This window comes from Tubulanus polymorphus, chromosome 1 (assembly GCF_964204645.1).
Source record: "Tubulanus polymorphus chromosome 1, tnTubPoly1.2, whole genome shotgun sequence".
Lineage (NCBI taxonomy): Eukaryota > Metazoa > Nemertea > Palaeonemertea > Tubulaniformes > Tubulanidae > Tubulanus > Tubulanus polymorphus.
In genome coordinates, this window is record NC_134025.1 from 30,278,564 (window position 1) to 30,303,249 (window position 24,686).

The 24,686-nt window shown below is 38.2% G+C and overlaps 5 protein-coding genes across 6 annotated transcripts; 3 read left to right on the top strand and 2 right to left on the bottom strand.

Moving 5' to 3' along the window:
• The first annotated feature begins 254 nt into the window (after positions 1-254).
• Positions 255-1,544, top strand: LOC141914902 (uncharacterized). Its single transcript, XM_074806242.1, has 2 exons — positions 255-696; positions 787-1,544. Exons 1-2 carry the CDS (start codon positions 360-362, stop codon positions 1,374-1,376), a joined length of 927 nt encoding a protein of 308 aa, XP_074662343.1. The 5' UTR covers positions 255-359; the 3' UTR covers positions 1,377-1,544.
• A 901-nt stretch (positions 1,545-2,445) lies between these two features.
• Positions 2,446-7,351, top strand: LOC141901702 (exostosin-2-like). Its single transcript, XM_074789124.1, has 10 exons — positions 2,446-3,213; positions 3,352-3,555; positions 3,925-4,126; positions 4,210-4,349; positions 4,659-4,884; positions 5,236-5,419; positions 5,510-5,579; positions 5,657-5,753; positions 6,310-6,453; positions 6,708-7,351. Exons 1-10 carry the CDS (start codon positions 2,690-2,692, stop codon positions 7,056-7,058), a joined length of 2,142 nt encoding a protein of 713 aa, XP_074645225.1. The 5' UTR covers positions 2,446-2,689; the 3' UTR covers positions 7,059-7,351.
• A 510-nt stretch (positions 7,352-7,861) lies between these two features.
• On the bottom strand, positions 7,862-9,345 carry LOC141913799 (E3 ubiquitin-protein ligase RNF113A-like). The gene is made up of 3 exons (XM_074804979.1): positions 9,073-9,345; positions 8,681-8,780; positions 7,862-8,608 (listed from the first exon to the last, which is right to left on the bottom strand). Exons 1-3 carry the CDS (start codon positions 9,251-9,253, stop codon positions 7,915-7,917), a joined length of 975 nt encoding a protein of 324 aa, XP_074661080.1. The 5' UTR covers positions 9,254-9,345; the 3' UTR covers positions 7,862-7,914.
• Positions 9,346-9,471: 126 nt separating this feature from the next.
• On the top strand, positions 9,472-17,964 carry LOC141912752 (uncharacterized). Its single transcript, XM_074804131.1, has 2 exons — positions 9,472-9,622; positions 13,090-17,964. The coding sequence occupies exon 2, from the start codon at positions 13,105-13,107 to the stop codon at positions 14,515-14,517; it is 1,413 nt and encodes a 470-aa protein (XP_074660232.1). The 5' UTR covers positions 9,472-9,622; positions 13,090-13,104; the 3' UTR covers positions 14,518-17,964.
• A 657-nt stretch (positions 17,965-18,621) lies between these two features.
• LOC141904136 (cryptochrome-1-like) lies at positions 18,622-24,364 on the bottom strand. Of its 2 annotated transcripts, none has more exons than XM_074792672.1 (13): positions 24,275-24,364; positions 23,993-24,118; positions 23,502-23,709; positions 23,100-23,208; positions 22,782-22,924; positions 22,327-22,511; positions 22,143-22,231; positions 21,724-21,864; positions 21,471-21,641; positions 21,028-21,168; positions 20,793-20,944; positions 20,430-20,626; positions 18,622-20,339 (listed from the first exon to the last, which is right to left on the bottom strand). In XM_074792672.1, exons 3-13 carry the CDS (start codon positions 23,690-23,692, stop codon positions 20,209-20,211), a joined length of 1,650 nt encoding a protein of 549 aa, XP_074648773.1. In that variant the 5' UTR covers positions 23,693-23,709; positions 23,993-24,118; positions 24,275-24,364; the 3' UTR covers positions 18,622-20,208. The 2 variants fall into 2 exon arrangements, with proteins under 2 accessions (XP_074648773.1, XP_074648763.1); XM_074792662.1 differs by having other exon boundaries at positions 24,271-24,344.
• Between the last annotated feature and the right edge of the window lie 322 nt (positions 24,365-24,686).

Genomic DNA, 24,686 nt, shown 5'->3' on the forward strand with positions numbered 1-24,686 from the left:
CTGATTCTGCGCCAACACGCATTCGCCGAATGGCCATCCCGAGCTGTAGTACATCATAGACAATACACGCAGCTATCACGCACCTCAACTCAGCCAATAGCGAACATAGCTTTATCTCCTGGTGTTAGTAAATATAGTTGTAAATTCCCATGCATATCTCATTCAGTTATCAAACATTAGTCAGCGCGATACAGAGACGAACTAAATATATAATCAACAAAGCAAGTTTAGATTGAGTAAAAGCATTTAAATAATATATTCTTGTGCAACGCATTCAGTTATAGAGAACGGCTTCTATTTCTATTGTATGTTTTGTGTTGCGATCAGATTCCTGTAATTATATCCGACACTGAGTATCAATGGAATCGGCATTCGACATCGGGGCCATCCTCAAACGTGTGGATACAATAGGTAGATTGGATGCAGTCGGAGATATATTCTCAGAAATCGGCAATGACAAAAAGCGGCCCGGTAAACGATCAGTGTCGGCGTGGATGCGGATTGAGAGGAACCATAACGATGGGGATGTTTGGCGGCGGCGCTCCTCGCCACCACCGGCAACAACCGATATTGACCACCATCAGACGAGTAATACATCGAACATGCTTCGAGTGTCAAACAGAGTCGTCAAAGATCCAATACTTAACATCGATTATACCGTTAAAAACATCAAATCTACTGAATTACCTGTTATCGGTAAGTGTGTCTCTGTGTCCCCGTTATTATGCAATTTTCTCCAAAAATTCTCAATGATTTTACGTAAATATTACATTCATTCGTTTACAGGGACGTACATCGATGCGTCGATTATACCGGGATTTTTCTACACGGTCCGTAAACTGAACACCGGCGAGACTCTATTCAACGGGAAACCACGCCAACTGTTATCAATAGGTATAGGATACGGGAAACGCATAACGTTCTCTTGCGATAGAATATACAACGCAGAAAACCCGAATATATTCTGGTCAGACAGTTGCGCCGATGGATTTGCATTTTCATTATCGATAATCCGAAGCGTAGGAGAATTCGTGGCTTATAACGATGCGAGTAATAGGCCTGTTGGTACTGCCACGGTAACAGATATTACTGTAAAACCGGCTCAAGAAGTGCACCAGTCCGTCACCGACGGAGCGGTCACCAAAGAGGTGAAGGCGTCGATTAAATGTCTGTTTAAATTCGAACCGATTTCGCAACACGGTTTTCTGAATATTCGCAGTGATTTCAGCACCGATGATGATGTTCTATTAGAAGGTGTTTGTCATCTCGTCAAACCGAAGTCAACAAAAACAGCTGTATTAAAACGAATTGAAAATGTTAATATACCCTCGATTGGAAAATGTACGTTAATTCCTGATCATGCATCAAAGCTTTAAAGATGATGAAAATAAACCGAACTGTAACTAGTCAGAAAAATGCAAAATACTCAATAGGCCTACATGTAATAGAGGCTGTAAAGGTTTTTTGTTGTACATAAGCAAAAATGTTATGTAAAAAGTTTCACAACTCGGTGATGATATTGTATGTTACTGTTACACTGTAAATAAACACACAATAAACGTTTTTCTAAGACAGACACAATATCGTTTTCCTTTTTTTTCGAATTTCCATTGCACTGTATACTTCGTTGTTTCGGGGGTTGGGCCCATAAGTTTTATTTCAAAGGGAATTTTCCAAAACCAAGAAAGGAGGACTCCAACATCAGCAAAAAACCGACACAAAAATTCAACTGTGGATTATCAGGCATTGAACCCCGCCGGCGGGGCTTACAATCCGTTGGTGCGGGTGAACGTTTTATTCGGATGGGCTTATACCGTATTGGTTTGTGAAAATATCCGATCGTGAAACTAAACCACAGACAGGTTAATGAGGCTTTTTTTAAATCTTGGTTTGCGGGTAGACCTATTGAAATATCATTTCGGAGGAGGAAATAGAAATAAAAAGAAAATTTTCTGAGTGAGATAAAATCACTTTTTGACGAGTGAACTATCGATAGGGCACGGTCCAAACAAATGATTCTTGGAAAGTTTGAATTCCACACTGTGAAAAAAGAACCTCGCGTTTTTCAATTTTTTCATCATTCATGCCATTCGGCAGAGGTGAAAAATCTTTTTTTTTGCTTGCACTGAATTTGTTCCACAGATGCCGCAATAAAAATAAAAAAATTTTTTTTAATTTTGACTTTTCTTCACTATTTCGGGAGGCGGTTCCCGTAAACCAAGCTATTGAAAAAAGGCCTTACTGACTACCCGGGGCTGGACAATGCGTTCAGTTTCAAGTTCTAAGTTCAAGTTTTGTGTCCAGTGTCCCTTTTCATACTGTAAGTTCAATTCCGCGGTAGGAAAAAAAATCTCAGTTGATTCCGATCATGATTATTTGTAAGTTCCATGTTGAAAATATTACGACCCCAAGTGCCGTGTCGACATCACGCTCATCACCAACAGCTCGAGAACATTTATTTTTCTCGATTCAACACAATATTCGCAGATAAACTGCATAAACTGACAGTTAATCTACAAATACGGCTTTCAAATATGAATTAGCAATTGTCTTTCAACGGAGAGGTGGTCATTGATAAAGAATGTCGGAAATGAAGTAGTTGAAATGAGTGATCATTGATACGGACTCAGGACTCAGTAAACTGTTCGTTCTTCATTTGTTTTGATACTAGAGCCCTCCCTAAGATCTAATGAAAATGTCGCTGAGAACTCTGACCCCTCGCTTGAATAAATATCAGAATATATACACGTTATTATTCGTGTGTTTATTACTGGTTTTAATTGTAGCCAGCGTGCTGTTCATGTTCCCGTTCAGAACAACCGAAAAATCGGTTTCACTTTTCAAACGCTCGCTCTACGATAGCAGTCTCGTAGAGGTGGTCAGTCTAAAACACGTAACCGGACTGCGAATCGACGCGACTGATCGAACTTGCACGTTTCACTCCTGTTTTCATGTTTATAACTGCGGTTACAACGACGATAATCAAATCAAAGTCTACGTTTACCCTCTGCGTAAATTCATCGATGAGAATGATATATCGATATCGCTGCCGATATCGAAGGAGTTTTTCGAGTTGTTAGAGACGATCGGTGATAGTGTTTATCATACGGATAACCCTTCTGAAGCTTGTTTATATATCCCACCTCTCGACCTACTTAATCAGAACAATTTGAGAATCGAGGAACTGGGAAAGGCTTTAGCAACATTACCACAGTGAGTATTACATATTGGCCTATAGGGGGCGTCTATGAGGGGAAGAAAATTGTACGGTATTCGAACAACCCTCATAAGCTAAAGAAGGTTTAATATCTCGCTCTAATTCTTGCTGTTTTTTATCTGTATTTTCAATAGTTGGAACGGAGGACAGAATCACGTACTGTTCAACATGTTACCGGGCAGTTTACCCGATTATAATACGTCACTAGATGTCGCCGGTGGTCAATCTGTTATAGCTGGAGGTGGTTTCGATACGTGGAGTTATAGACGTCAGTATGATGTCAGTATTCCTGTATTTAATCCGCTTGTTAATCATCGTATGTTAGATCCCGTCGATAGGTAAGAATTTTTCTAGTCTCTTTGAGGTACCAGTGGCAGGCACTAGATGGCGCAATTATACCTCGAGTTTTGGGTAGTGAATATTTGTTCATTTTCGATGAAATTTAAACTAGAATCTGAAAATTATTATCAAACAAGTCTCAATAGATACAAGAATTCCGCATTCATTGATTGATGTCGATTTCCCTGAAAATTGATTTACTAAATCAGAAAAGTTGGATCGAATTGAATTGAAATGTCGACGAAATTAAAACGTTGAAACCCAGTATCCACTGGTGACACCTGGTGGATCGTCTCGTAATCCTTGCTTGCCACAGTTGCTGGTACACCTCGTAGTTTTAATGCAGGCAATGTTTGTTTTGGTTTCAGTGATAAAGAGAAGAGATGGTTATTAGTATCATCACAGGTGAACATTCATATCGAACATCGTATGGAGTTAAACATGTTAGAACGACGTTACGATAAACTACTCGTACTCGATAAATGTGTCGCCGTGGATACCGATATACCGTTCAACTATACGGAGCGTTGCCATGGTAATACTGTTTATCGCTATCCCGCCATTCTTCAGGTGAGCAGAAGCTGTCGATTCAGAGAAATGAAAATTCTCTAACCATTCAAAATTTAAAGAATAAAAATGTTTCTTTATTTTAGAATTCAACGTTTTGTTTAGTGATGCGCGGAGCACGACTCGGTCAAACTGCTTTATCCGATGCATTGATGGCTGGTTGTATACCGGTTGTAATGGCTGATACGTATATCATGCCGTTCTCTGAGGTTTTAGACTGGGATAGGTAAATATGTATTCTAGGATTCTTCGAAGGGGGTGGAACTGAAAACTGGAATGAGCGCTTATTTTGAAAAGAACAGATTTTTGCGATGCGAGAGCTGCTAGCACGAAATTGGTGGGTTCCGGTGGCCCTCCCACAGAAAGTGTAGGACAAAAAGAGGCTTTTCAGGCCCTTATCACTACTCATTTCGATTTATTCTGTGGTATTTTCGAATTTTAAGGGGTAGTCTAGTCCCCTATATCTGCCCAATTACACTGATATTGTATGAACCGTGTGTACCGTATTATAACAGTTTGATTACATTCACTGCAGAGCCGCTGTCATATTACGCGAAGAGAAACTCTCCGTAGTCATCGATATATTATCGAGAATTCCGCGCGAAAATATTCAACTGATGCAGAAACAAGTGACGTTTTATTGGAGGGAATATTTCAGTACGATCAGTTCAATAACATTAACAACACTTCGTATCATAAATGATCGTGTTTTTCCATACGCCGCTCGTAAATACGAGGAATGGAACGAACCTCCAAATAAGGTAAAATTCATTCATAAAATACCGTCACATATTTAACCCTTTCAGTGCTGACTAATTGATACCCTATAGTGCTGGAGATAGTTTGAAAATTTTGAAAAATTCCACCCTAGTGTGTTGAATAACGGGAATACCACTATAGTGCGTCTACCCGCGGTGCGGTGTGTCGTTAGTTACTAGTATTTCACTATGTTTGACAGGTGCTGCCATTTTTCTAGAGAGATAATTACTAATTACATCGATACACCGCAGTGTGGTGTACTGGCAAAATCCATCACCGATTCATACACCGCACTGAAATGGTTAATGCAGTACATTTTGATTTGAAATTGTATAAAACTGTGTATGTTTCAGTATCGTGCGGTGAGTCCATTGTTTCTACCGTTACAACCAGCCAAATCAGACGGATTCACAGCCGTCATTCTCACGTACGATCGATTAGAAATGTTGTTTAAAGTCATCAAGAAAGTTTCAAAAACGCCGAGTCTCGCGAAGGTCATCGTCGTGTGGAACAATCAGAAGAAAACTCCTCCACCCGGTAAACAAAGAATAGCGCGAAACACTGGATCCTGTGTTTGAGTCAGTCATTTCTATTTATTAACACTTTGAATTACTTTCATTATTTCAGCACAAAAATGGCCGAAAATTGATAAACCTTTGAAAGTAATTCAAACTCAGCACAATAGATTGAGTAATAGGTTCGTAATCAACTTGTCTGTGTTGTTAATTTTCGATAAACATGATGATGATTTTCAAAATGTAATTGATTTTATAGATTTTATCCGTATGATGAAATTGAAACTGAAGCGATATTGGCTTTAGACGACGATATTTTGATGCTTACAACTGATGAATTAGAATTCGGATACGAGGTAAATTCCGTAGTTCTCCAGCGCTGTTTGACTCTAGTAGGATCAAAACATTGGACTCAAAATGAAGACTTCTTCATCCGATATAACCATAAACGATGAACGAATCTTTTTCTTCATTTTGATGAAAGTTTCGCGAAGTTTTGACTGAAGTTCATCAGAAACGCAAATAACATATCATTATCATGTTATTTTGTTTCCCTGATGATGTTTAGTTTTCAAAACTTTGAAACTATCGGAATAAATTCTATTTGACTAGTAGGATCAAAACATCATCAGGGTCCAGTTCCAAAGTTCTGAATTTGGATTTAACTCTTGAGTTAACTCATTGAAAATGAACTAACTTTAACTCAGAGTTAATTCTAACTCACGACTGTGGAACTGGGTCCAGAGGAACAAAAATAATAAATTGTTATTTTCGTTTCTATGGTGATGAAGTTTAGTGAAATCTGTGGGTTTTTGCTGATGAAGTGAGAAATACTGAGATTAAGATCAGTCCGTACCAGTAACGTTATCTTTTTCGATAATTTAATAAAGATGTTATGTTATTATTTTGAAGGTTTGGAGAGAATTTCCGGATCGTTTGGTTGGATTTCCGTCTCGTCTTCATCTATGGGATAACGTTACGAATCACTGGAAATACGATTCCGAATGGAGCAGCGAAATATCGATGGTTCTCACCGGTGCTGCTTTCTATCATAAAGTAAGTTCAATATACAATACACTCCGATTGCCGGAGAAAAAATTTTTTGATTTTCTAACTCTAGTTTTGTCAGGATGGCCACTTACCTGTAAATCAGGAAAAAGTCAGGAAATTTTCTTTTCCTTACTCCTCTTCCTTTCGGTAAATGCTAATAATCAGGGAATAGTCAGGAAAAAAGTCTAAATGGCCTGCACCTTGTTTGAGTTATCTCCGCAGCCTTGCTTCAAAAATTCTCTTCATTACTTTATTTGCAGTATTACAGCTATTTGTATACTAATGCAATGCCTGGCGATATCAAAGTTTGGGTTGATTCTCACATAAACTGCGAGGACATCGCGATGAATTTCCTAATCGCAAACGTCACCGGTAAAGGCCCCGTTAAAGTGACTCCACGCAAGAAATTCAAATGCCCCGAATGCACGAAGATGGAAATGTTATCAATGGACGCGACGCACATGGTCGCCAGGTCGGAATGTATCAATCGATTCGCCGAGATTTACGGTTCTCTACCCCTGAAAACAGTCGAATTTAGAGCCGATCCCGTTCTTTATAAAGATAATTTGCCGTCAGAGTTGAAGAGATTTAATGGTATTGGAACCCTGTGAAATATCACCAATCTCAACTCTCCGTACTGCTTGTACCATACTGCTTTACCCCCCCCCACCCAGGTTAAAGTAAACCTGGTCAATATTAAAACTGACCCCTAAAGCAATCATTCATCGTAGCTAGTTTATTTTAAATGCATTTATTTACAAAATCGTGTGTAAACCTGAAATGAGTTCTTTGAGCATTATATACTCTTAAAGGGGTTGCAATAAAATAGAACAGGGTGCATGTGATTAATTGTTCGTGTATATACTGTTTTCTAGTCATTGTATATTTTATACTTATGTAAATAGCCAGATACTTAGTATTTTGATAAATAAACTATGAATATAAATAGCTTAATTTTGGTTTGTTCTTCGTCTAATATCTGCCGAGATGCTTCACTATGGTTCGAAGTTGTAAGGCTTGAAGTTGTAAGGCTTTAGCTAAAATAAGAACTTTCAGTGCGAACAAATAAAACTTTTAATAGAACTCTTCGTTCGACAAATGCATTTGCATCTGTTAAATCAGCACACTAGCGTGCCACAAAGAATTTTGACAGCAAATTTCCCAAGAATTTCAAACCAGAAAATTATCGATATTTTAATAACGCAGTAGTTTGCACATGTATCCGCAATTACAAATTTGGTGACAAAAATTGTTCGAATAACTTGTGAATCGAAAATAGTAACTTTTCAGCAATTTTTTACATTTTTGTTAAAATTTAGCACAAATCTGGTTCTTGACAAATTTTCCCTAAGTAGCAGCACTTGCTACAAACCTTGCCTCGATAACAAACAAACAACAGGAGATTTATTATTCAGTTAAATGTATTCTATTCTCATGAAATATTTACAAATTTTTCCCACAAACCGATCACGAATCACTGTCCGAATCGACCACCTTTTCATTTTCCTCGATTAACTTCATTTTCGCGATCAACTCCTTCGCCGGATTAAAAATGCCGCTCGTCTGCTCGCCGCAAACGAAACAACGTTTCGATTTTTTGTAATAATCCAACGCGCATTTCTCGCAGAAATAATGCTTACACTTTGTGACAATCGGAGTTTTAAATGAATTACGACAGATGTAACATTTAAACGGTAACTCGTCCTCGTCGGAGCTGATTTCGTATTTAGTATCATCGTCGTCGTTAGCGGAACGTTCCTCGCGTTCCAGTTGCCAGCCGTGTTTATAATCTCCGCGATCGTGTAGGAATTTACAAGAATCCCCGAATCCGCAGAATCCCGTCTCTTTATAATCTTTACAGATATCGGGAGCATAATCCCATCGAACGGTCGCGCGGAGATTTGCGGGAGCTCTCATCGGACCCTGACGTACGCTGCCGCTAGCCGCGTTACCCTGCGCTGTGTCTTTCTTCTCGTAATACTGCGCGTAATTGTTGATTCCGCGATAGATTTTATCATCTTCTTTTCCTTTTAATTCTTTGTTGGTTTGTAACGAGCGTTCGAATACAGCTCGCGAATCGCGGTCCGTCTCCGTGTCGATCTCAACGGTAGCCGTCGCCCCCATATCGGCCGGTCCGCTCGTTACGCCTGACCTCGATGACCTGAGAATAATAATCAACATTTTAGAAATAAAACGGTTTCGTTAAAAGATTGACCTCGGTGAATAAACTTACTTGTAACTAACACCGACCGAGGCTTTCTCATCATCACTATCGCTATAAGTTACTGTCTCTTTCTTCAGAACAACTTTGCTCCCTTGAATCATTGGATTCGCTTAAATGAAAATGAGAAAAATTTTATAGACACAATTCAATCTTGATTCAGGAATTTACAGGTTGAAGTTTGATTGATTCAGCATGACTTTTTTCATTTTCAACAGTATTTTTACCAAACTATTAGTTCACAATTGTGAAACAGAGTCCAGATTTAAACACAAAAACAACTTATCTGCATTCGATGCATCTTGATAAAATACACAGGAAAATTATTTTTTCTAGATAAAGATTAAGGGCCTGATTTCGACTGTTTTGGTTGTCATTTAGTACAACTACTCTAGCATTCTTACCGCTTGAAGAAGATTTTACTCGTTTTACGACAGTCGTCGAATCGAATCCATCAGAATCTCCATCACTACTCGAACTTTCCTTCCTTTTTCTCGCAATCTGTCGAGATTTTGCTCTTTTCTTAAACACGAATTTACACGGTTTTTCCGAATTTTGCGCGATGTCTTTCGAATCGTCGGCCATTTTGCTTTTTTGTCAATTCAATCATTTTTGTTGATGGTTTATTTTCGCGATACACAGACATTAGCAGCAAGATGCAGCATTATGAAGATATCAAATATATCAAAAACGATTTATGAAATACATAAGGAAGAAGATTACATATAAATTAGCGTATATTACTTGAATACAAACCGGACCGGCCGTCCAGTCCAGGCCAGTCCAGTAGTCCGTTCAGCAAATGTGAAAAGATTTCCTGGTGAAATTTTTCATCGCTTATTCACGCGAATTCCATCGCTATAACGCAGTATATCGCGTCACACGCATTTCTATGAAGCTGTTTTATAAATTTAGAAGCAGGAATTAACGAAAGCGATGTGTTCATAAAATCAGGTCAGTTTTAAACCGACATTTATTCACCAGTTCGTTCGTCGTTTTAAAGTTCAATTCAATTAAATATTCTTCCATCGTCGTTATACTCCAAATAGAAACTTCATGCTATACGTCATGAAGCATTGATTTACTTTTCGAAATATCACTGTTATAACATGATTGGAATGGAAATTATTGAATCATTTTTCAGTCAAATGATTGTAGTCTTGTTTGTTTTTTCGATCTTGAAACTCCCACCATTAATCAATCAATTATATTTGAAGTGTGGTCATTGGATAGAAGGGTGGGTCTACATTTGACTCATACTCAAAGTGTATGATCTGTAAACATGGTCAAGACCATTTCATAATTGCAAAATCGTGAATTTATTAGAAACCTTAAAAAAACCACAAAAATGTCAGTAGGGTTTGTACACCTAGGGTTAGGGTTAGGATATTACACCGCATTGCATTATATTAACAGTTATAATCCTTCTACATATCTCTAATATATTTACAAATATCTAACTATGTTTGACAGGTGCTGCCATCTTTCAATAGAGATAAAACTAATACATCAATACACCGTGGTGCGATGTACTAGAGAAGTACATCACAGATTTGTGTATATGCAGTGATAGAGCCCGGCTCAGTTTGGTTAATATTAACCAGTGGATATATCCAAGTAATAATGCAGTTTAAATTCCGGGATCTTGCAAGCGTTTTGTCCCTGGTATCATCATCAATTTAGTGGGGACCGTTCTGACAGTGTTTCAATCGTAAATATTCTCGTTAATAACTGCAAGTAGTGGCATTCGTTTCGGTGGTTCAAGTGATTATGTTTAGGCCAACCATTCACACTGGTGCCGATTAGACTTGGGTCTGATCTCGGTAAATTCATGTCAAGTATCAGTTGTTAACTTTGAGCAACTTATAAGCGACTGACTGAAGGATCCCTAATGGTAATAGGCCTAATCCTCAATAACCATCTAATCCTGAGTGACACTAGTGCCACAGTGCAGAAAGGTGCCCGTCTAAAACATTTGAAGTTTGTCTCTCTGAAATGCACTTGTAACAGGAAGCTGTGTGAATTTATATTCAAGAGTTTGTTTCACAGAAAATTCATAAAACACAACTCTTGGTTTAGGAGGAAATGTTTTTGTAGCTTATCCTATCTGTTTGTGCGTACATTATTTAGCAATAGTTTTAGAAAAAAAATCACTCCTGTGGTTTATGAAACTTAGAGAACATATGGAGAAAAACCCGCAATCCACAATGTAATACAAATAGAGTATTGACGTTTATACTCAAAGGTTAACACTGCCATTTACAAAACATCTAAATACAGTTTATTCTTTAAGTTTTACTAGTATTCGTAATTGTGCGCTTTTTTATTTAGTTGAATTAGACATTCAAACTGCCAACCATATTGCTGTTGATATGTGGCAGCTCATGAGCCACATATTTTCATGCTTAGTAACCTCAGTAGCTAGCTTGTGTGGACCTTTCTTTCTGATAATTAGTTCGCAGTCTCTGTAGCCCTCTTACGCCCAAAAAATCTTTTTTTCACCGCATAAACTTTGATGGCGCCCCTGAAGAACCCAAACAACGTATTGAAATGAAATTAATCAGAATTAATGTTCAGTCTTTGCTTTGAAGAGATGATTATGAAGCGTAGGCGTTTATTGTTATTACCGTTTTTGTCTTTTTGATGAAGAAGGTGTTTGACGTAGTGCTTTACGGCTTTGTTGTTTAATCTCAGCTGCAGTGTTAAAAGGGAACCATAACCATATGTCACAACACGCGTATCATCATTTGATCTACATCTCACTGTATATATGTATTATACATATTATATTACTCTACATTTTTTTCTGTTTAATCCGCGAACGAATGAAGTTGCAATTGATTTATTTGACAACGAAATCCATCGGGTTCAATTGATATTAATTAATCTGTGCATGATTTAATGAAATCTTGTCTAGACTCAAGCCAACTGGTGATTCCGATTCAAGCCAACTGGTGAATTGGACTCAAGCTAGCTGTAGATTCTGTCTCGGAGCCGACTGGCGATGCGGTCTCGAGCCAGCTGGTGATTCGGTCTCTGATCCAACCGGTAATGATTCTGTGTTGACAACCACCAGAAACCGATCCATCATTTCTCACATTAGATGTATGATGATGTGTAAAAGCTAAATGGTCGTTAGTTAATGATGTTTATTGACATTATTCTTATGGTTAGAATAGTGTTAACGCATTAGTCATGCCGGCGTGCCAAGTGGTCGAGTTGTGACCAAATAAAACTGCTCTCTGACTGTTAACAGATATTACTGGAAATCACTCACCGACCGAGGAGACTTTTTATTTTCTCATAACATGAATCATGTGATTTATATTTCTAATTTACCCATTTCGATCAAAACAAAATCACAAGTGTTCAGTCTTTCTGGTATTTGGAATTCATCAATTCCACATAGCCTGCTTCAGTATGGACACCGGAGTCTAATTGTACCCTCAATCTTAGATACTACTCTTCAAAATCAAAAGATCCGAGTCTACTGTATCATCCAACGCAGATATCACTCTCAAGTCAACAGGTCCAATCTCAACTGTACCCTCATCTCAATCTCAGGTATCACTCTTAAGTCGGTTAGAATACATCAAACTTCATCAAAAACCTCATCAAACTAAACATTGTTTTAGCATACATGATTATATATATACCAGTAAAGTTTAGATGAAGGTGCTTTACGCAAGGTATATTACGTAAAAAGACCAATTTTTAATCATATGTGCACATGACATACTGCGTGGGTTGTATTGATGTATAATGATTATTATAATTATTCATTTGACGTAGTTGAGAAATGAATGATAGATTATGATCTGTTGTTATATAATGATAATGGTTTCCTCTGTTCTCTACGCTGCATATCCAGTTTCACTCTGATCAGTTTGTGTCTACTGTCGTGTCGCGGTTGATCAGTATTTTTAGTCGCCATAGAAACATAATTGTTACATCGTCGGCAGTGCTCTTCAATTTGGGGGAGGGGCAGTAACAAGACAATTGGCAACTGGAAACCTGTTTTACTAAGAAACTGTTAAACGTTTAACCCTTTCAGTCCATCTACATAGCAGTGCGGTGTATGAATTGATGATGGAGTTTGCTAGTACAGCGCCCCGCGGTGTATTGATGTAATAAGTGATTCATTTTTATCCCTATTGAAAGATGGCAGCACCTGTCAAACATAGTGAAATATTGGTAACTAATGATACACGGCACCGCAGTGTAGATGAGCGTATGCCTGTTATTCAATAATCCTGGGTAGTCAATTCAGAAAGGGTTAACTGGAAAAGTGCTGATAGTGTAGACAGAGATCTAACGAGTTAGAATCAGTTCATTTCAAATGTATTGATCTCGAAATTTTCCCGATTTTGTTTTGTTTGAATAATCAATTTTAACGATAAATTGTATTGTTTTTATTTCAGAATGTAAAGTGTGACATGGGTTGCAGTTACTCAAGATCAAATGGCGACAGTAATCCGAATCTATTCAGTGTGTATAATGTCGATGACCAGGGTCAAGAGCTCACTGCCGGTAAAATCGAAGTCAGTGACTCGCAACTGACGCTATTCCAGAAGAACAAGGAGCCGATAAAATGGCCGCTGCGTTGTTTACGTCGGTACGGCTTCGACGCGGAGTTGTTCTCGTTCGAGAGCGGTCGCCGGTGCCCGACCGGTTCGGGTATCTACGCGTTCAAGTGTCGTCGCGCGGAGGCGTTGTTTAATCTGTTACAGGAATGTATTCATCGAGCCGGTCAAGAGGAACACCGTTATAACACATCGGCGACCTTGACCTCGTCGTCGGCGATCCGTAGCAGTTCGCTGGCCGAGTCGTCGTACGTCAGTCCTACAGCGCCGGCCGTACCGATACAATCACCGCTGACAGCGCCATCTGACGACGGCGAACTGAACAATGATGCCGGTCATCATTATATAAACGGTGATGTAGCGCACGGTAGTCCGCAGAACGTGCTCGGTGCCGGTGCTGTCACTCACGAGTACGTCAACTCCGCCATCTGCTCATTACCGCGACGACGAAGTTCGACCGACACAGAAACCGCCGATATCGACATGGAGTTCGACGCCGGGTCGGAGGATGTGCTGGTCGACGTGGTAACCGGAGAGAACGGTGTCGTGAATTACACGATGATTAATTTACCGCGCGGAGGTGTCGCGAGCGTTCGTCGCTCGTCGGAGGAAGACGAATCGTCTCGACGCGATAGTCGCGAGTCGCGCAGCACCGTCGGTCAAACCGAGCCGTACATGAACATGGAAATGTTGGGTATCGTCGATACAAAGCCGGAAGTCTCGTCGTATATGAACGTGGAGGCTGCGACGATTAGTAACGGATCAACTGGGAAACAACAGCAGCAGCAGCAGCAGCAACGTAAAAACAGCGGTTTATTACTACGTCGTGCGTTACAGAGACAGACGTCTTTAGAACAGCACAGTTACGCGAACCTCGACCTGGCCGCGCCGTCTGCGGGTAGCGTTATCAGCACAACGGCACGTAACAGTCTACCGAACACTAGCAGTAGTAAAGTGAATTATATACAGTTAGATTTAGAGCAGCACGTCGACGTAAACGGCGCCACCTGTAGTGGAGCCGCGCCGGCGTCCCCGAGCAGTATCGTCTCCAGTCCCGAATCACCGAGTAGAAAAGTACAAAATGGCGGCGGCTCCGGTGCCGATAGCACGGACAGCTACGCGATGATCGACTTCAACAAAACGGTCGCGTTGTCTAATACATCGAAGGCAGCATCGGTGGACGAGGGGTCGCGTAAAACCAGACACAGCAGCACGGTCAGCGATAAATACCTGACGATCGTTACCGCGATACGAGAGGGTAATTAAATACCTGACGATCGTTACCGCGATACGAGAGGGTAATTAAATACCTGACGATCGTAATCGCGATACGAGAATGTCATTAAATACCTGACGATCGTTACCGCGATACGATAGGGTAATTAAATACCTGACGATCGTAATCACGATACGAGAAGGTAATTAAATACCTGACGATCGTTACCGCGATACGAGAGGGTAATTAAATACCTGACGATCGTAATCGCGATACGAGAATGTCATTAAATACCCGACTAATGTGATCGCTTTATGAGAGGGTAATTGAATAAGAATGTAATCCCAAGGATTTAATACAGAATTTATGAGCGCAGAGCTGCCAATGTTTCATACGTAATGCCATACGTAAGATGTGACCGAACATGGTCAACTATAAAAGTTATTTAAACGTTTCAATATATATTCAAAACTGATTTAGTCAAACCTGCTTGAGTGGAATCCTCACTTGCCACAATGGACTGGAAGAGTAGTTGAGTTTAAAATAATATTTATAGTTGTGTGGGTTCTAACAGTAGTGAGTGATGATAGTTCGGTCGGTGCTAATTGTAACTAATACAGCGTAGTCATTAGATTGAAACTGAATGAGTCTCATTTCTGTAAATTGAATATTTATATTCCAAATTTGTAAACAAAGATGATGATTTAAGGCTTGGTTAGGGCTTGGTTTCGTTTGTGACTGATGAACCAATGTGAATAAGACCATACTTCTCTCTCCTATCTTTATTATTTTTCTGTAAAGCTGATATCTCATTAAAACTTTAAGATGTTATGGATGATGTTTATGCGGTAAAGTTGAAGCGAGACCTCAATGATTTATAGTGAGGTCACCGAGAGACCACAGCCTCGCCATCCTCGCTTGCCAGGGGTCCGGTATCACTCCCGAACTCGCTTCCACCAGCGCCCCCTGGCCTCACGAAGCGTGATTTCATTACTGGCGCTGTTGCGCGTGACGTCATATATCGATTTGCGAAATACTTCCTTGTTCGGTAAAACGTTCGCTGATTGGTCAATTTAACGGGAAAACAAACAGAAGTCTACTGTCGGTTTGTTACAAGCGCTGTGATTGGTACGACCAGATTCTGGTCGGCTAGTAACGACTCCAACGACTCGTGAGGTCAAGGGGTTCGGGGAACAGCTTTAGCGTAGTGGGTTCGAATCCCTTGACGGGTGAAGATGTAGCCTCGCTGGTTTATGTAATACTTGTAGCTGTTGTGCTGTTTGATAGTTCTTCTATTTCTGTAGCATCATAAAAATCAGCTGAATATTTCGACAAACCATGTTTCATATTTATTGCTGGAATGTCATTTTGTTGTGCGTACAACTATTATATATGCTGATAATCAATAAATGTGTACGCTATGACATGTACATGTACATACATGTATAGATACATTCCATCTCGGAATAATTATCTTGTGAAGATAACCAGCTGATGATGTATGTACAATTCTCACACACACTATCTCCATGATGCTTCTATAAACTTTACTTATGCATTTCCTTTGAGATTATTTTTATTGAGTTACGTACTGTATTAAATACTGATACTAGTCAGAGGAGGACGGCTGGAGGAAGGGGCATTATCTATAGCTGGAGAGGGGAGCGATAGTTCATTGATTTGCCTATTACTTGGCGAGGAGGATTAGATTATTTTCGGTAGTCTAGAGCTGCTTGGGTCGGGTCAGGGGGAGGGTCATACTTACTATAACCATTATTTAAGCATCGACTTAAGAAATACTCATTCTGTTGAAAGATATTTTACCGTCAATTCATGCAAAATATAACGACAGATGATTTCTGACATACTAGTTTCTGATCATTACAAATAATGGCGGCAGGTTTTAAACTGCTGTTGATGTTTGATATTTTGTGTCATGTATTAATCGTAACATACCGGTAAATCTTCGAACACTAATTAATATTTACTGTAAAAATACTCAGAGCATCGATGAATTTATTAACCTTTTTTATACATTTATTTTGTTTCTGGTACTTGGTATTTTTAAGGTAAAGCTTTATTTTCCTTGTTCTATCATATTTTTGATGACTACCAGTTGAAAATCAGAGGTACAGTAACCCTAGTATTTAATTTTTGTCGGCATAATTGTTTGTTTTTAAAGTCAGTTTCGAAAAGTCTTTATTCCTTGCATAATGCATTTATATTCTTGCCACCAATCGAACCTATTCTTACCGAAAGTATTAACATTGTCATAATTAGGTAAAACATTATGATTAAATGATGTTCTATACATGCTATTTTATGCTTTGTGAAATTGACCCCTGGTTCTAAATGAGCCTTTATTTGATTAAGCATTTCTAGGAGAATTTTTCAGGCCTCAAGACAGGAATAAGTCGAAAATAGTGCGTGTATATTCGAGTTAATTACTAAAGATGACATTGTTATGTTCTATTTCGACTTATACCTGATTCGAGGCACATTGTATCAAATCAATCTTCAACATTAGTAAAATTTGGTGTTATTGAAAGTAGTCAGTCATATGATATACCTCTATCGGTGAAACGCACATTGAATTCAATAGATATTAGTTTGGTGTGATCTCTAGTCTTCATAAGCCAGCGAACCTTATACAACAAACCTTGAATCGAGTAACTGAGATCAAAAAAATTGTAAAAACGTGAATATTTTAGTTTTTGATTCTGTAGGTATTGTATTTGTATTGTATACAAGATGTTATATTATGGCTTGTGTAAAGTATATGTTACATGTGCACTTGTGTATTCTACTTATTGTATTTATAAACAACTCTTCGTCTGTCGCGCTTGGATAAAACAAGTCATTTTAAACTTATTCGAGCATTTCACCGTGTAAACTGTATGACAATGCTATGTTTTCTAAAGCTATGTTATTGACCTGTTCACACTAGTACGAAAAGTCAATCAGCGTTGCGTCTAGCTGGACCAGTGAAAACAGCCGATTCGAGGAACATGTGTGAACGCATAGCCTTGGTTTAGTGTATTCTTATTTGGTCAGTTGGGCCCAATTTGAACTAACTAACTAGGACAGCGCGAACGCGGCTTATGATTAGACAGCTTTGTATGAAAAAGACAGCATTCTGTATGATTAGACAGCTCAGTACGATTAGACTTGTAATTACTATGTGAATACTGTTGTGAGTTTTGTGCAACTATATACTAAGAATAAGTTGCCTGTGGATAAAGCCGGTGTAAATTTCAAATATATATTTTGTTGACAATGACATTTTTCATGTGTCTGCAGAGAGCACGTGTTAAAAAGAGAGTAAAATGTCGCGACTCTTTAAAAATCTATTCTTATTGAATTTGCCGAACAAATATTATTGCGTAACTGACAGTAATTGCTGGTCATTAAGTCGATGATGATACAGAAAGAGTTTTGATAATGTTTTTTGAATGTTGGAAATGAGTTATTACTGGAGGTAAATTAAATAAAAAGTACAAATACTATATACATATTCAATTGTTTCCTCAAGTTTTTAGTGGCATTTTAGTAGTTAATCTATTCATATATTTTGCATATTGTAGAATTGGCTGTATTCAAACCCATGGATTCATACATGATTGTAGATAATATCAGTTCATCATTGGCTGACACTAGTGCAACTGCTGTAGTAACTGACATTTGTGGTTTATATGTATAGATCTGTTTCCTTGAGTCGAGGATAGATCGATTTAGCTTCACCTCATACAGTGCCAAACAGATGATCACGTTTTGATTGACAATCTGATTTTCAATGGTATGTGAACAAAATGTCTATAATGGTCTGAATTTGACACTATGATTTTCTATCTCTGTAGTCAGAAGGGTCAGTATAGACACCTGACCCAATCGGCTGAGCGAGTCAACTAACAGTTCATTCTGACTGTCATCACAGAGATATACAGTCCACCCAATCAATAAAGCTGCACCAAGATTAACCATTTCTTACCACAGAATACTCCCAGTATTTAAGAGTTGGTGAATGACATCGAATTGACTGAGCATCATAACCGAGTCACCATACGAACAGCTGAACCGAGCTGATAAGGGTCAACTCGGTCTCCCGAATGAACAAAGCTAGTAATTAACGCAACAATAATCAAATGGTTGTTTGTGAACTGGTTATATTTCATTTTACATTTAGCTTTAGGACAAAAAACGTAACATGAAATTAACTTTTCAGCAGGTTCAATTTACGATTTTCTTAACATATCGATAATAAATATATAACTTACAACAAAGACGGATTCCTGACTGCAAAACAGTAGCTTTGTGAGTGATAGATCCAAATTATATTCCACTGTATTCCAGAATATAGTCAAGAAAAGAACACTATTGATTTTCCTAGAACTACCTTTTTGGCCTCCACTTCAGAAGAAACTAATTTTTTCACACATGTATTTACATCAAACCAAACATACACAAATTGATTCTATGTATTCCACAAGTACACCTACTACCTCAAAAATGTCTCAGACAGAAAGACGAGTCTATTTTTCAAAATTTCCCTTTGAGGAACCCCCAAATACCCTGTGAAAAGCTGCAGATAATTGTGAGCAACGGTGCTATATTTTTTGTAATAATAGCCAAAAAGGCTTTGTGGATCCACCTCTGCCACTGTCTACAGCAAGATTCATAAACGTCGATATACATTTTCCAAATATTCAAGGTGAAAATATATTAACATTTGGAGAGGTTTACATCGTGATTTTATATCATTTATTCAAACAAGTAAATGTACAACAATCAGCAGCACTAGTTAATTTATGGAGACATCACGTCTATTGTCCTGACATAATCTGTAATTTGTAGTACTCACTGCACCCCTTATAAATTTGAAGGCCAGCAGGGACCATAGTCGCAGACACATTGACTTTTGAAATTTTTTCAGACTCACAAAATCTTTAAGGTCCTTGAAGAAATCAAGTAGTATGAGTGAGCAGTATATAAAAATATTGGTATCATTTCTATGCAATGCTTACACCAATGTGAAAGTCATTATTATCAAGGAATGCACCAAGTTTATATAATTTAGTATAAAACACTGACACATCTAGCCATTTATCCAGCAGAATCAGTTTAAAATGACCTGCATGAAATGCTCAGCATTTCACCTATTCAGCAGGTCAAGCCCTAAGTTAATTAATACTGCCAAAAATTGGTCACACAAAACAACAATTCAGCTGGATTTCTTTTACATACAAATAAAATATAATCAATGATACAAATGATAGATTGATTATGATAATCATTCATATCATTAGTATAAGATCATAAAGAATTCCCTTCAGGACACTAACTTTTTGAGCAGTCGCGTGAAAACCTGGTGTAATATCAGTAAACGCAAATAGAAATAGTACCGTGTCGTTTAACTTTGATAAAAGATAGGTGCTACAAGTGCAATAATCAGGTAACTAAGTCTCATTTACCTGATGAAGCTTCTTAAGTTAACCTATCTGCCTTAATGTTTACTCATTTTTCCTTCAAATTCAGAAATGTTCTTTCGTATCTTATCACAGTATAGATTTCTTTCTTCAAGACGTTCAAGCAGAAATTGAGTGACAAAAGATACTTTTTCAACAAATAACATTGAGAATTTTACACAAAGTTTTATATCTCAAATATTATGCTCCAAGAGCAAGTGTAAATGCCATGTTCGATATTGAAGTATTCAGTAGGATGATGAGACATATTGACAGTAATCATGACGGTTGTTTAACGCTGGTACTCTGTGCAGCCATTGCTGGTGTTATTTGTTTAGTATTTGCTCGATGAAGTTTCACATTGCGATAATGAGTTTCATCACGTTTCGGTAGAATCAGTTCACCGACTGCTATCAAATATAAAGCAATAATCGGTTCAGCTAATGCCGTTGAAAAAGTCAATTCAAATTCTGATTTAGCTGACTTTTATAAATACTTACGATCTTTGGCGAGGAGATGTCTGAAAACTTGCTTTAGTCTTTCTGTGTTTATTTTGCTGACGTCAGCATGGTTGACCATCGGATAAGGGTAGTCTTTACCGATTATACATTTAGCAGTTTTCTGAACTTGTATTGGAGCCATCCACGGTTCATAAATATATTTTGATGGCATATTCTTCAGTACTGGTAAATACGTTCTACAAATCAACATTATCGAATCATTATTCTACTGATTAAACATTACAAATATATAGGTCTTCAAACATGGAGATCTGGTGAATCTCGGGTACAAACAGCTGATTGTCTGAGGGGTGCAAACAGCAGATTGTCTGACTAATAGCTGCATCTAGTTTCTGAACGTACCTGACAAAATCACCACTTGGGTCAGCCCTTTTACCAAAATTCACTGGACAATGACAATGCAAAAATTGCTCGAAGAATGAACTGCACGATAACCAAATCCAAATACCCGCATTAGTGCTCCAATCAGCATCTAACATCAGTTCATCGAACACCTGTCAATCAAATCATCAAATTCATTTATTCATTTCATGTTGTAAGTCTCACTGCAGTAAGACATTTCTAATACTACACGTACCTTCATCCCTTCTTCCCAGGAGAGCCACAGATCTCCTCTCGTTAGAAAACAAATAACAGCGTGTCGACACAGATGATGAATCCATCCTTCTTTACGTAGTTGAGCCATAATAGCATCGATCCATGGGAAACCAGTTTTACCCTGTAACACAACAACAGGTTTTAGATGGACAGCTTTCGTTTATACATCTACCCCTCAGAGAATCAGCTACCTAAAACATCTTCTGCCCCGACCACAGTGGATGGCAATATTCCATCAATGCTGATAATTGCTTTGAAATATATTGAGCTAACGTTCAAAGTAGTAGATTACACCAAAATAAAGCTTAGATTTTCTGGATTTTGGGTGGAACAAAAGCCTCGCTATTTCAGCAGCCACAATGTCATAGCGTAGCCCCTTTAAAATTCCAGCAAACACTAACAGCATCATCTATTATACGTTACCTCGGCCCATTTAGCCAACGCTTCGAGATTACGATCCCACGGAATCTGGATACAGATCGGATTTCGATGCATCACGTCAAATTTCGGGTTATTTGTCGCGGTCGTGTAGAAAAATTCACGCCATAAAATTTGCCCGAATAACGACAAGGGCGGATCAACCTGCTTCTTCATCTATAAAACATACCACGATCACGTATTAAATAGATACAGCTAACTATAAACTAACCCCAAATAAAATATGTGCAGCACAAACCTTTTTATACAGATCCGTTAGCTTCCAATAAAACAATCTCACTGACAGACATCCGAACTTCAAATACGGACTAACACTCGTTTGATTGGGAAATAAAGATTGCGCGACCATTTTCGGCATTTCAAACCTCGCGACCCAAGCCTACAACATAATACCACCTGATTATACGTGATATCGTTTACAAAATATGTGAAATGGTTTCTTTAAATTTGGATCTGAAATCATTCTTTACGAGTAGAGGTTTCGACCTGGTTCCAATATTCGGGATCAAGCTAGACAGTATTCGGATTTGATTGCAGAATTAATAAAACATTAGAAATAAACTTATTTTAACTCTGAATCCTATTTCGCGAGGAAATACCATCATTTCCCTGTCTTCATGTTTAAACGCGAACAGCGGAACTGATTTCAGTAATTACCTTTCTCTCCAAATGTCGCTCAAGTCGAGCCAACCCTTCAGTTTCTCCACCTTTCCAAACGGACGTTGCCAGGTTTTCAGTATCAAAACCTTCACGAAATACAACATTTAATAACGATTATGATAAAAGTTAAATGAGCGTATTACTATTGGAGCTGTGTTTGTTTTGAATAAATAAAACTTACTTAATTTCTCGAGCGTAGGTATTCCGAAATGATCATCATGATCGTCAGAAACAGGAGTGAACACTCGGCCTATTGTATGAGGGGTCACTATTTCGTGCGGTTTTTCCGGTTTACCAATCTTCGACAGTAAAGCCTGGAATCTTTTATACGTTAAAGGAGCGTGTTTTCCATTCAGCGATATAATTCTAAAATATGAAAAAATTTTGTAAATCTTTTACAATTCTATATTTTAGGAGGTTCAAGATATTTCTCAAAATTACAGGTGATTTGAGGGCATTGAAAATATCTCCTTCAGGCAGGTTTTGATTAAACTCCCTCACTTCTATCAGGGCAGGGCGTGGTCTAAATGAATGCGCCAATAGAGAATTCCGGAATTGATAGTAACCAATCAAAACCTGGCTTAATTTTAGAGGAGTTTTCAGGAATCTAATGAGAACTGCGATATGAATACGTACTGTTGAAGATTATAAAGTGTATGTGACGTTCTAACAATCACTTCAATATTTGCGTCCTTCGCTATCTTAGAAATAGCAGCATCTCTTTCACGACCGAACGGTTCCGGATCTTCTTCAAATGATAGATGAGTTATGTTCCATTTCTAACAAAATATACAAATGAAATTTAAGTTACATTTCTAAAAAGACCGATTGAGCATAAAGTTCCCTGATTCCCAATTCTAACACTCAACGTGCATTGATGAAATAATTGGAGACAATTAGTTACAAGACATTTAAAATTTTTGATAATAATCTCGAGATAATATCATAAAATACCTTGAAATATTTCGGGAAAATATTAGCAGGCTGTCCTTGAATGACGAACAACCTTGAATTCAATTTCCTTAAATGGGCGTCCAAATCTTCCAAACACTGTATAAGAAACCTACAAAACAGTCATCAGAGCCAACCAATTAGTTGATAACACTAACACTAGGTGGAGTGGTAACACTTCCGTGATATGAATAAGTAAAAATCCCACAATTAATCGTCAGAAAAATAGATTTTCTTTAAGATGTGAATATATTACTGCAACATTTCAGTTATTATCTTATAACAACCATCATCATCAGGCACACTGACCCTCTTCTCGCCCTCTAGTAGACACTAGATCCTAATTTTCAGTGGTTGAAAAAGGGACACTGGTACAATAACCGTCAGACATTTAATTAAATTTACCTCCAGCGGTTAATCCCGACCTGTGATGTACCAGCGAACCACGGATCTAATATAAACACGCATCTGAAAGTTTCAGCATCTTTCAATGAATGAAGCAGCGCCGGGTTGTCATGTAAACGTAACCCTCGACGAAACCAATGAATCACGTTCTTCGGTCGACTTGTCGGACAAATTGGACCCGTATCGGACATTTTACTATCGGTAATAACTTGAAAAAAATATAAATGTTATCGTTTTAATATAAACATTGTTACATGAGGCCAATATATATTGTATCTACAGTTGAAATTCATTGATAAAATACTAATAATTACAACTCTGCTATGGCAATTATCTATCTTTCAAGATCGGATATTTTCACAAACCACAGCCCATCTGATCATAAAAGCTTACCACCAACAATTAGGATTAATTAAGTAATTACGTGAAACATTAATTACACCATATTTGTATAATGAAACACTGAAATTAGATTTACTTTTTATACTCACCAAAATTTAAACGAAAGAGAAGAGAAATCTGTTTCTAATCTATTCCATCATCACAGCAGTAGTTGCGTCTAAAGCATAGCTCATCAGTATCCTGCCACTATTAACCGAGACCCGCGCGTGTATAATCTATAAATATATCAACACACATGCTGCTTGAAAACGTGACACACCGCTCGAGACAACCTAAAGTCACGACGCCGTCATCAGTTAAAAAGAAGTGAGAAAAAAATTGCTAACCGCTCAAACAGGCTGCTTATCAGACCAGTTACATCACATACCTACTGAGTATTTGATGAGTTGGTGAGGGTGCCAGCGTTACGCAATCTTTGAGATGTGCGCAAATAAAGATTTTTACTATGTATTGAATTGAATTGGGATGACCGGATGAGGGTTGCTCCGACCATTCGTCCGTCCCTTCAATCATCTAATGCATCCGTTAAAAGCAGATTCTCCTTGAAGGTAAAGCTCTAGGTCCGCTACTCTCCAGAGCTCTAGGTTTCACGAAGTTATGAATATTATTGAAAAATGTCGAAAAATACATTGAGTATTCGCATTAGTGGGTAGACTGGTTTCAGTCGAAATAACAATAACCAATCGTGTCGTCTCTCAACCGTCAAGTGCTGCCCCTATCTAAAACGTTGGCTTAAATACGTGACCTAGATTATTACTCGCATGCCGGAGTCTTTCGCATCGC

Bases quoted from the DNA above. Each gene is read 5' to 3' on its own strand.
- LOC141904136 (XM_074792672.1), bottom strand. From the start codon at position 23,692: ATGTCCGATACGGGTCCAATTTGTCCGACAAGTCGACCGAAGAACGTG. The intron at 20,945-21,027 runs GTACGTGTAGTA...TTTGATTGACAG, and splicing joins CCTGGGAAGAAGGGATGAAG to GTGTTCGATGAACTGATGTT. The intron at 20,340-20,429 runs GTAAGTATTTAT...TATATTTGATAG, and splicing joins ACATCTCCTCGCCAAAGATC to CAGTCGGTGAACTGATTCTA.
- LOC141912752 (XM_074804131.1), top strand. From the start codon at position 13,105: ATGGGTTGCAGTTACTCAAGATCAAATGGCGACAGTAATCCGAATCTA.
- LOC141914902 (XM_074806242.1), top strand. From the start codon at position 360: ATGGAATCGGCATTCGACATCGGGGCCATCCTCAAACGTGTGGATACA. The intron at 697-786 runs GTAAGTGTGTCT...ATTCGTTTACAG, and splicing joins TACTGAATTACCTGTTATCG to GGACGTACATCGATGCGTCG.
- LOC141901702 (XM_074789124.1), top strand. From the start codon at position 2,690: ATGAAAATGTCGCTGAGAACTCTGACCCCTCGCTTGAATAAATATCAG. The intron at 3,214-3,351 runs GTGAGTATTACA...TATTTTCAATAG, and splicing joins GCTTTAGCAACATTACCACA to TTGGAACGGAGGACAGAATC. The intron at 4,350-4,658 runs GTAAATATGTAT...CATTCACTGCAG, and splicing joins GAGGTTTTAGACTGGGATAG to AGCCGCTGTCATATTACGCG.
- LOC141913799 (XM_074804979.1), bottom strand. From the start codon at position 9,253: ATGGCCGACGATTCGAAAGACATCGCGCAAAATTCGGAAAAACCGTGT. The intron at 8,781-9,072 runs GTAAGAATGCTA...TTTTCATTTAAG, and splicing joins AGTAAAATCTTCTTCAAGCG to CGAATCCAATGATTCAAGGG. The intron at 8,609-8,680 runs GTAAGTTTATTC...TATTATTCTCAG, and splicing joins TCGGTCGGTGTTAGTTACAA to GTCATCGAGGTCAGGCGTAA.